Source organism: Lycorma delicatula, chromosome 1 (assembly GCF_047948215.1).
Source record: "Lycorma delicatula isolate Av1 chromosome 1, ASM4794821v1, whole genome shotgun sequence".
NCBI lineage: Eukaryota > Metazoa > Arthropoda > Insecta > Hemiptera > Fulgoridae > Lycorma > Lycorma delicatula.
In genome coordinates this window covers 259087051-259099596 of record NC_134455.1, presented here as the reverse complement: position 1 = coordinate 259099596, position 12546 = coordinate 259087051, and the positions used below count along the sequence as shown (strand labels likewise).

General features: G+C 28.2%; 1 protein-coding gene across 1 annotated transcript in view; it reads left to right on the top strand.

The window, feature by feature from the left end:
- The first annotated feature begins 777 nt into the window (after positions 1–777).
- Positions 778–12546, top strand: part of LOC142330835 (uncharacterized) — a 159688-nt gene continuing 147919 nt past the window's right edge. Inside the window, exon 1 of the mRNA XM_075376295.1 lies at positions 778–835. Coding sequence (XP_075232410.1) covers positions 782–835 — 54 coding nt within the window. The 5' untranslated portion in view covers positions 778–781. The remainder of the gene's footprint in view (positions 836–12546) is intronic.

Genomic DNA, 12546 nt, shown 5'->3' with positions numbered 1-12546 from the left:
TTTCATCGGTTGTTGATGTGAGAGAACGACGACTAGTCTTTTTATGATCTTCAACATCTTTGTGGCCTTCTTGAAACCGTTTATACGATAATAAGCTTTTATGTTTTTAGTAGCCGGCGCTTCTGAAATCATAGTATTTCATACTAATTATTCTAGTTAGTAACGACAATGGATAATTTATTTATAAATAACACTACGCAATACATTATTTACAACTTTTTCTTTAGATGAATATTTATTGCAAATAATGATAATGAAGTTTGTCGTAATTAATCTACAATCTAAAAAAGGTAAGTTATCATCAGTTAAAAGAAAATATATAAAATGTATCCGAGCATTACCAATTTTTTTATAAAATTTATAGGATCATTAAAATTCGAAGTTAATAGGTCCTTCCTGTTTTGCTTGTCAAGCAACGTTTTGATGTATTTTTTCTTCTAATTTTTTTTATAACTTCCCTCTACAACAAAGTTGAAATATAAATGAAGAAGAACAAGAGTAGAAGTGACTGTAATGTTGACAACATTAAGATTATTGTATTTGTGACAAATGTAAAACGTGTTTGTAGCGGAGGGAAAGAATCGACAACTGAAGTTACACGACCATGAATAATATTCCACAGGCCTTGACAGTCAAAAGAAACAAGTTCAAAGTCTCTTCCACCTCTACCGGAAGAATCTTCATTAAGGAGGGAAATATAGAAGAAAGAAGGGAAATTTTTTACCTGAAGGTAACACAGAAGTAACATTAACTGTCAGTTGTTCCTATAACTGTGGTCAGCATGGAACCCAGACCGGGTTACCGGAGAGGGGCGCCAACATACTTAGGATCTCAGGTGCGTGTTATCACTGCTTTATTATCTAATAAATTTTAATTCATATAAGAAATTTTATAAACAATTCAACCAAATACTATTACATGTAATGTATTTACATAATTAATAATAGTGGAAAATATTTTCATTAAAAAAGATGTACGTATTAATTTTTGTAGTGTTTCTCTTTTAGTCGGTTTTTACTAAAGTTAATAAATAATATTAATCGCGTGGAATTATTAATTACTAATGCTGTTGGAATAATAATTTAATGTTACAAGTGTACGGTTTTTATTTAGAAATAAAAAGTAAGAATAACTTTTAAAAGCAGTTTGCGATAATCAGAGGATCCAGTGAAAACTAGAAACAAATGCACATATATATTTTGTCGTTTCCCGACTTCAATTTCTCATACAAAAATTGTAATATATAATTACAGAGACCAAATTATCGCATTCAAAACAATCTTATGTTTAAAAATATAATGTATTTGGCAATAAACGGTACTTTATTGATAACAAATACTGTACTTACGCACTTTAATTGTAACGTAATTATGTATTTATAATTACGTCAAAATCTAGCAATAAATAATACCTTACAAACAGAGTTCGGTATTTTTAATTTAATGTGATTTTCGTAATTGCCCGATATGTTAGTTTGATTTACATTTGAAACGAAATCGTTTTCCACAATTACTGAAATGATCAGTAATAAATTAAATCTAAAATAAGAAATAACTTATCAATCGTTATAGGCTTTCGTCAGATAAAATGTATCGCATTGCGATACAAAAATGTTTTAATAATTATTTAGTTTCCTTTAAACAACATTATTGGATTTAAGTTTTTATCTAACGGCTTACTAGAGTGACACTTGAATGATCGTATAATAATTATTTACTATTCTGCTGACAGGATATATCTCTTTAATGACTTAAACAGTAACGACGGGGCAATAGATTTTGCATCCTCTGTTTACTCCAGTTCTAATGGCAGTTGAAAGGGCTAATCAACGAAACCCTACTAAATAAAATAATTGAACCAAGATGTCACTATTAAAAAGTTATACCTGACCATTTTATGTTCTTTCATTAATTTAAAGCATAATCTTTATCGTAAAATTTACACAGAATTTAATAGGTTTTACAATTCTGATAGTGTTTTTTTTTGTAGTACTTACATTTCCAGCGCAATCTCCAAGTGATATAACTTCGATTATGATTTATCAGATTATGTAAAGTTAAATTGATTTTTATTAGGTTTTTGATGAATTAATAAATTTAAATCGTTAATATAAATGTTACTAAAATAATTGTTTTTTTTTAAATTCGATTTAAAAAATAATAGAAAATTCTCAAAACATTATTTTTTCATTTTAAATTGTAATAAATAATAATTATAAATAATGAATTTTCAACCTGAGTAATACGTAAGTAATATTCAAAATGACTAATTATCTGAAAAAATAAAAAGTATTTTATGAATATTAAAGTACTACAGTCAAATAATCTATTTATAAATTGAGGCAAAATACAATCTCTTTTATCTGAGGAAAAGGCGTTGTTTAATTACATTATTTATTACACTTTTACAGAATTCCTGTTTTTATATGTTATAGAAATAAAGTATATCGGCATTCTATTATCAGCCGTAAAGCTATGGACTTGAATTAATTTGACTCGTTGTTACAATTAATTTATTTATAACGAGCTTTACTGAAAAGAAAAATAATGAAAGAACACTCTTTAAATAGTTCTGTTAATCTTTAACTGATTAGGAAAATCTATTGTTGATTTTAAATTCGACTTAAATAAAGAATTAATATAAAATAGATAAAACAAATCTCCACCGCTAAACTGGAGATTGGCATAAGTAAACTAAGTTTTAAACTTTTTTTTGGTGATTATATCGCGAGAGAAAAACAATCTGAAACGAGTGAGTTAATCAGGATTATGCGTTCACTAGTAGACTCTAATCTAATCTAGTTTTTTTTATAATTTCAAACATGTGTTATTAAGTATGAGGAAGCTGGAAGGAATTAATAAAAGAAAACATCATTCTTGAGCCGAGAATCCAAACGGTGCTTATAATGGATTTATTTAAGTAATCTTAATATAAAATAAGCTTTTTTCTTTTCGAATTAAAAAACAAAAATGTCTTCATTAGGTTTAAATGTAGCAACTTGTTATTGATATGCGAAATAAAACTTGTTTCTGTAAACAAAAATTTATCTTTTTTTTTCTTTAATTAAATAAATTTACAATGCACCTTTATTTCAAATAGTGAATTACTCCTTGTCTGATTTGAAAAACATGTACATAGGACACTATCCAGTAATGTACTCACTTTGTAAATATTCTGTACTCCTACATTACTAATATCAACATCCACTACGAATATATGATTCTCTGACATGTACATATACTTTTGGAGCGAATAATTATTAGTTGAAAATTAACAAATGCTCTATTGTTAGATTAGCATTAGGATTTTCAGGAAGTATAGAGTGGGATGACAAATTACTAGGTTTACGTTGAGCACCTACCGGGTTGGTCTAGTGGTGAACGCGTCTTCGCAAATCAGCTGATTTCGAAGTCGAGAGTTCCAGCGTTCAAGTCCTAGTAAAAGGAGTTATTGTTACGGATGTGAATACAAGATTGTGGATACCGGTGTTCTTTGGTGGTTGGGTGTCAGTTAACCATACATCTCAGAAATGGTCGACCTGAGGCTGTACAGGATTACACTTCACTTACTCATATATATCATCCTCATTCATCCTCTGAAGTAATACCTGACGGTAATTCCCGGAGGCTAGACAGGAAAAAGGAAGGTTTACGTTGAGCAGTTAATCATTCGTCAAACTGTTACAATATTATCAAATAAAAATATTTACAATATTCACAAGTAAAATCATTATCTGAAACAGAATGTTGTACGATTTCAGTTCAAAAAAAAGCAAAAAATACATGTTCCTTTAACTAAACAATGTAAATATATCGATAAAAAAATATATAGTTTTACTACTACGAACAATTTCATTTCATTCTAAAAAAAAATTATATATATTTAGATACAAATCTTTTGCAAAAATTATATGGACTAGAGAATGCTCGTTACTTTATATTTATTTCCAGAGCTATGAAGAATGAATAAAAATGCACCAAATAGGTAAAATTGTGACAACAAAACTTCATCTCTTTAATTTCAAGTTCTTGAAAGCACTTGCCCGATTATATTTGGCAACTTTACACAAAACAAAATTGCCGTATTAAAGACAAGAAGTACACGCGAATGTATCACAAAATTTGTACGTTTAAAACCCTTTGTACATGTAAGCAATTAAATAAATTCGCAATTATTAAATATCTTGTAAATCACTAGTTTCAAAAAAATCTTTTTTAGGTTGGAAATTTCTAATTTTTTTATAAAATCAATGTTATAATGATTAAATAATCATCATATGACATTTAATAATCTTAAAATGATGATTTCGTTAGAGGAAAATAAATAGGTGATTCAGCGCAAATAGATCCATAAAGAAGCAAAGGATTAATTTAAATAGACTCTCAGTATTCAAAAAAATTCTTACAAAGCCATTTGGTAAAGATTTTTTTATTATTTACACGCTTAGAATGAACTTTAGCGAAATTTTTTGAAGAAAAGTTAATTTTGAACTGACTTTCTTCAGGAAAGATTTTATAGAATTTGAACGGGATTTTACACCTTTGAGAAATCAGTTTTGTGATTTATTCTATAAAATGCAGTTTGGCGAAAACTTTCAAGAAATTATAATTAAATTAGATAGAATCTTTACCAATTTCATAGAAATGAAAAGAATTTCAATTAGTGTATCCGTTACTGTTTTTACTTCGTTCGCTGAATATATTTTTTTAACAAAAAATTTCATCGGATTAGGATTTCACAGGATTAGAACATCAATAATAAGGAGAGGTTTAAATTTTAACGTGATTTTATTAAAAAAGAAGTCTTGAATCGGAGGACGTTATTTGAGTTTACATAGTTAAAAATTATCACTACTTCTTCTACAGAATTTCTTCTTCAGGCTTATGGATTGAAAGAATATTTAATTCCAAAGGAACACTGAAGGTAATTATAATTTTCAGGAAGTAATGAATTTATTGTTTTTATTCTATTGTTACCGATGCTGAAACCATTCCTGTTTTTCTGCCTTAGGGCAATGAATTTCAAGTGCACATCTGGTTACCGGCCGAGGGATCTGCTTACAACGACCTGTGCATCCAAATTACAAGCAAAATAGATTTTCAAAGAACAAAGATGACTCCCGTTATAGTCAATTGGTGAGATAAGATAGATGGATATGTTGATAAGATAGATGTGTTATACGGCTGGACCATTTCCGCACGTGGAAGTCTCCTCAGTGAGGTAGTAGATACAGTTTTGCAGGAATTTTTTTCATAATTTTTAATAACTTTCCCTTTTCGTTAATAGATTATTAAAACAAATATCCGAAGAAACCGCGGTGAAGTAGCCACGCGAAGTAAACAAACCGCCGATCTCCGTAGCGAAGTAGTCATCGCGGAAAGGCCATCTCGGCCTTTCATCCGGAGGTCCCAGGTTCGAATCCCGGTCAGAAGTGGCAATTTTCATATGCTTCTAAAATTTCATATTCCATGTTTAAGCTTCAAAGCTTCTGTGTCACTTTATCAACCAAATCATATATTTAAACTCCAAGTCCAGACAGTTTATAAATTATTTTAGGTAGATTATAGCTTACAATTCCATACAAATGTCAACTGGTATAATTTCATATAATTCTATCATTTTTCGTTAATATTTGATGTGAATATGGTTTTGAGGCTAAGTTGGTCTCTTCTTTTATACTACCTTACAAATCTCTAAAGCAAGAGGAGATTTAAACTTTTAACTTGTCAATGTTGAAATAATCCAATATAAATACTAATAGATAAAAAACAATTTAAATGATTACAAAAATGAAAAGATAGATTATCTAGCTTAAGATGCGGTAATGGATCAGCGATGTACATTAGTGCGTTTTATTTCAATTTTAAAAACATAATCAAAATATTTTATAAAGTATTTTATGGATACATTAAAAATAATAAAAGCACCCAGAAAAACGAAGTAAAATTTAAAATTATATGATTATTTTGATACAGAAATAACTTCATAAAATAATACTAATTATGAATATTTAAATCCAATAAATTAAATGGGTGCTGTATGTAAGTTTGCATAAATCACAATAGATGTTTTTATTTTAGTCTATTTTTAATTTTCAACCCAATAATTGAACAGGTGAAATCTAACTACCATGGGTCCAAACAATGTACGTTTTAATGATAAAATATTTATGTTGAATATTAGATTCTGTATAAATCTGTTTCCAAAATTATTTTTTACAAAAGTTATTAGATAAAATTTCAAATCAAATAATAGTGTTTTAATGAAGAATGTACTTTCTTATTATTAATAATCGGCCTGAAATTAGACAAGAACGACTGCCTGACTATTTCAGGGTAATCTCAAATAAAATAGCTTAATCTAGCAAGGATCGAAATGCGTGTTAACAAAGTATTCTTGTTCCTCAACCACAATCTTGAGAAAACTATAGACGCTGAGTCTGACAGAAAGTAAAAATAAATAAACAAACTTCATGAAATATTTTTAATTTAAAACTCCGAAAAACATTGCTAAAATAAATAAAAAACGCTAACTAAATAAAACCGATTAATAAATATTAATCGCTAGAAAAAAGCTGATATTTGAACGACTCTTGTGAATGAGAGAATGTAAACAAAGGATAAGCAAGCTTGATTAAAAAAACTTATTTTATAATATTTATTCAGAAACTTTATGCTTAGAAATAAAAAAAAATACGAATAATAATAGAATTTTAAGGAAAAGAAACGAAAATATGATTTTTCTACGTTCTAGCAAACGAAACTAATGTAAAAGATTTTCCTTCCCTTCAGGTGGTTTGGCATAGATTAATCTTTCTTATATAAATCACTAAAACAAGAGTTTTTGTTGCCATGTCAACGATGACTTTTTCAAAGTTAAACGTTATAAACTACCACCTACGAATCACAAAAGCAAGTAGAAATGAAGATTGTTTTCTTGTGTAATTTCCCAGCTACAAAGTTCATTTAAATTCACGAATTGCAACGTACCCGTTATTTTCGTTATCTAATTCCCTGTAATCATAAAAAATTACGATTATTATCACTGTTGAAGGTTGATCATATAAATTACCATTTACTCATAAACTGTCTTGAACACAGCCTAAAGGATCATGGACTAGAACTTTTCCAGGATATAGATTTAATTAAAGCACATCTCTGTATTCGACAGATGAACAAAGTCCACCTAATTTCGGCTTAGCACCTTTACTCCCTCATATTTCAAAATTCTACCTCAATTATATAAAGAAGGAAAAACTATATATAAAAAATCTGGCTTATTTAATTATTTAAAACAATTTAATATTAAATAAAAGTCAATATTAGCTAAAACATGTGTTCCTCATTAATATGTTTACGTTTTCGTTAATAAATTCACTTTTTCTGTTAGGCTCGTGACAAGTAAAATAGCTCACAAGACGATTTTTTTTTTTTAATTACACGAATAGATTAAACATATTTATATTATATTTAATATATTTATATTATATTATAGATTAAACATATTAAACATTATAATTATAGAGTAGTCTTCAAACATATTGATTTTATGGTATTTCTATCAAAATTTAGGACAAATTCTAGGACTTTTAAATGTATATACTAAAACTAAAAATAAATTGTCGCCGTCAAAAAAAAAAGGCTAGGATGTAATTTTTTTTATTATGTGATTCTATAAATAAACATTTTAATTTAGACAGTTTTCCAAAATTTCTTCTTTATAGGTTTTATATTTTTTTTAAATCATAGAAAAAAATGTAAATATTGTTTAAAATGTAAAATTCAGTGCGCTGATTTTAATGAATTTTAAAAATTATATGTTAAAAGTCAATAATCTGTAATCGATTTGTTCTAATAGCTTTGCAGCAAATTAATATATTTTATCTACAATATCTATAAATACACTACGATTCCCCATTAAGTCCAAAACATATTTATGTTACATTCCTGCGATAATTTTTTTATAAATTATTCATAATATTTATTTTGAGTATTATATATGTCTGTAGCTCTTGTTTCATTTATATAACTATTCTAAACAGAATACGCTTTACTACTCTCAATTTTTAATTACACACACTAACTCACTTCAGTGATTTTCTCTTCAGTAAACACTATTAACAAGTAACTTCTTTGATACGAAAGGGCCATAATGTTTGGATATATCGACCGATCAGTAAAAGTTCTCACGTATTATAAAAACATTAGTTATAAATTATGTTCAAATTAGATATAATAAACTCATCTTTGCGATTAAAAATAGGGTGCGGCAATTTGTTGAAGTTTTATGGCTTTGGGGAATAATACCTGTGTAATAACACACAGGTATTTTACAAGGTTATTTTACGTTTATGAATGTCTACAATATTATGCGCGGCTTTAAAATATAAAATATTTTCTGTCTCTTTCTTTCTAGCGATTCTTCTTCTGCTTACTGTTCTCCTGCTTCTTTCGAAACGCTTTGGGGGTCACGTACTGATTAATAGTCACAGATTTGCTTCAAAGAAAGCCATAAAAAGTAATGCGTTCTTAGCTCTTTCCCTGTTAGAAGGCTAAAGAATCTGGTCGATGATCAAACTGTGATCTTATTTCTGTTGCCACGTAACGAAAAAATAACTAATAGCACGATTCGAAAATAAGTACGCTTACAACTTATAAACACATTACTCATAGGGAAGAATAAAGTTGGGATTTAGATTTAGCAGTTTTTTCGTGGATATGTTTTCCCTTAGCTGAAATAATAGGAATATGCTAATACTTATTTAATCAAAAAACATTGTCGGAATATTAATAAAATACATTATTTCTTTATAATAAAAAAATATTCTTAAATTTCATTTACGATCGGCTAAAATTTCATAACGTTTGGTTATGAACTTTTAATCTTTTTTGACGTGCTATTTCTTTTTCGGTGACCAGGAAATTCCTGTATTATAACTTAACAGTTTTAGGTGGAAAAGAATATTTTTAGCGGGAAACGAAAAGAAAACATGTATATAAAGATGAACTAATTAAAGATTATATTGTTGATTCTCGTTCTTTTTACAGATGTCAAAAAAAGATAACTTCTGAAGTTCCAACTTCAGACATTTTTACAAGGTTTTAAGCGGAGAGATAATAATGTGTTCTATACATATCTTTTCTTTTCTTCTTTGTTTGTTCATTCTGTTTGGATGTATTTAGTAATTTCTCGTCGGATAACATCGTACAAGATAAATAATAACACGATGTTAGTATAAAAACAGATGTCATTTTTCTCTCTCTTTTAACTCGATTATGTACATAGCTACGGACACTTCGAACCGTACATCATTCAGAATTTCTTATACTATTTTTTTTTTTTTATAATTTATATAATATAAATAATTTGTTTCTGTGTGATTTTCACACGATAAATTAAAATATTTACACAATCTGTTTGTGTATTTTAAAAATATCCAATTTTCATCATTATATTGTTGGAAATGTAATCTATTTAGAATTCGTTCTTATTTCACAAACGTATATCATACATTCGCATACATTCAGTTTAATTCAGAAATCTTCGGATTACAGATTTTTAAACTCGGTGACCGGTTTATTAGGTACTAGTCAGCATGCAAAAAAGTTTATTAGGCAGTTTCTCACTGCCTTGTAAAAATAAGAAATTTCTGAAATCGAGGGGGTTTAAAATGTAGATTAAATCTGTCTGACATTTACTTTTCTTATTTATTAATAGATTAAATTTACCGCTAATTCAATATCTATGAATTGCGCGCATGTTATTTAAGCGATATCATAATATGTTCCAAGTAAATTTCTTACAATAATGGGACTTCTTAAAAACATAATAAACATAAAAAACAAAGTTAATTTTCTTGTTTTTAATTTTTTTAGCATAAGCTTATTTTCATTACAACACTGTGTGTATTTAAAATAAATAAGTTCGAAAATTTGCGTAACAAAATATTCAGATTTATTACACGTAAATTTTCTGAGCAATTTGTTAAATTTTATCAGATTTTCGAAATAACTGGTATGCCAACCCGTTTAATTTATTTCTGTTTGGAGGTAAAATCTTGGAAGTTAAAAAGCTCAGAAGTCAAGCCAAATTAACTGAAACTGTTAAATTAACTTCACTTTAAAGAGCTTATTTATTCAATGATACATAATAATTTGAATTTAAAACTTCAATTGTATGTACGAATGTATTAAAATTGTAGTGGAAGGGATATCTGGTACGGCATTAGTTCACACAGAATAATTATTTTCAATTTTTGAATTTAAGCATTAACTCGTTCATTATAATTCCACTGTCCCGTACAACATCCGTTCCTTGCGATTTATTTTGTCTTACGTGATTTTTTCTAATATAATTTAATCTGAAAGTGAAACAGTTTTATCGGTTAAAATCTACCACTACACACAAATACGTATATTTAAGTAAAATAGCATTCTTCACACATCCTCAGTTCAAGATTTTTCTTAAATGAAATAAATTTTTAAAAAAGTAAAATTAAATATAAGGAAAGAAAAAATTTTGTCTAGTAGATTTAAAAATTTCTGATCACGAAATAAGAACAATTTTTTTTTTAGATATTTCCTTTTTTATTGTTTCTATTATCTATTATTTGCAGTGCCCCTTATTCAAGTATTAAGTAATAATAACATTTTTACCTTTTATTAAAAATTTAATTCATCTTAATTTCAGTGTTTATTGTAATTACTGATTTTCGAGATCTCCAAACAATATATTTCGGTTATGATATATTAAACGGTTTTAACTAAAAATGCACCCGTAAAGAAAAGTTTTAAAATACGAAAACAGTCGCTCATGGGTTCACTCACTGACGACTTTACTGGTTCTAGTCGCTTTTTATTTGTCTGGGCAAACGGTTGTAAGTATCGCTTGAAACGTAAACGAGACTTGCTCTAAATTAATTTTTATAGACGTCTGGTAAAAATAGTACTCCCCGACCAGTACTTGTGTTTATACCCGTCCGTTCTACCTCTCACCATCGGCTTCCCATCATAAAATTCTTTCTAGGTTTTTAAAGAAATGAATCACATCTAAAACATTTTAATTTAGATCGTAGTGACAACTATATCTTCCCGTACTTTAGTTTTATATGTGAATAAATTTTGTATATAAGTTACAAGATTTTATATAAAGCATAAATATATAAAATTTTTCAACGATCTGATGTTTTGCCGTTAATAGATTATTTATAACATCAAGTTCACTAGTACACGACATCCATTAATTACATATAATTACAGTTCTCTGAAAGTCAACTCTGAAAGTGAATGTGAAGAAACATCAAGGAAAGTATAATGAGGTGTTTATGTTTTTGATGGTGGAACAAGCGAGTCGCCTAATTCGATCATTTAGGTACACTAATTACAGTCGACCTGCAATCATGTCAAACGTATTAAAATATTCAAAAAGAATATTTATATTGAGTTAATTAACTCCATAAATCTCGAAAAGTTATTGATCTTTTTTTGTTTATATATCAAGAAGTCCCATTAAGTCCTATGTATGTGAAGTAAAGGGATATCACTAGGCCTAAGCCTTCCACGTTGAATTCTTACTTCATATATCCTAAACATTTTCTATCAAGTACTCGTTTATAATTTACTAATCGTGACGTAAGTTTCTCTAGTGTTTGAATGCCTTTGAATTAGAGAATTAGTTAAATACCCGAGTTTTCTTCAGCCCCGTGATAGCGGTTGTTCAAACGGTTTATATTTGATCTATCGGATGATTACCCGGGTTACCCACGATGAAGATGAAGAGACCGTTACAATTTTTCATCTTAGCAAACAAGAAAGTTTAAATGAGTTTCGGGTTCCATCAACCCTTCCGAGCCGATAACTGTAAATGAGATGGCACCGCATGCCCAATCCTATGCCTTTTCAAGAAGATGAAGTCATCGCTCAGGGCATAAACTTAATTATTTTTAAGTTCTAATCGGTGAAGTAAATTTTGGTTCTTCTTCCAGAATTGGTATTCATTACAATAGTTTAAACCTCAAATCTTCTGAACAATTATTATTAATTATATACTGTTATTAGGTAGGTAGGTAGAAAGATAAAAACGTGTACACGTTACATCTACATAAGCTTTTAACTAATTTTTTTTTTTTTTTACAGTAAAACCAGTTAAAAAATTTATTGACGGTTTAGCTGAAGGATCTGTTTGTAAATTCGTCCCATTTCAAAAATAAGTTAATATACGTATTTGATTACCTTATTCTTTGTATTATTGATGTCGAAGGATCACCATTTTTGGTGAACATAACATAGCAAGACATTGTTTTAAAAAAAAACATGGTTATCAACTCTACAACCTTTATCCCAATGAGACCTAATCAGAGCTTTTTACATCAAATGATATTAACATTGGAGATGTCCACTACCTTCCGACTAATGAATTACATAAATGATTATATATATATAACTCGATAGGGTACAACATTTTTATCTGATCTCAATTATTTAAAAAGACAAGATGAAGAAGTAGAATAAAGTTTTTAATTGACTATAAAACAAAATTAAATTTGAA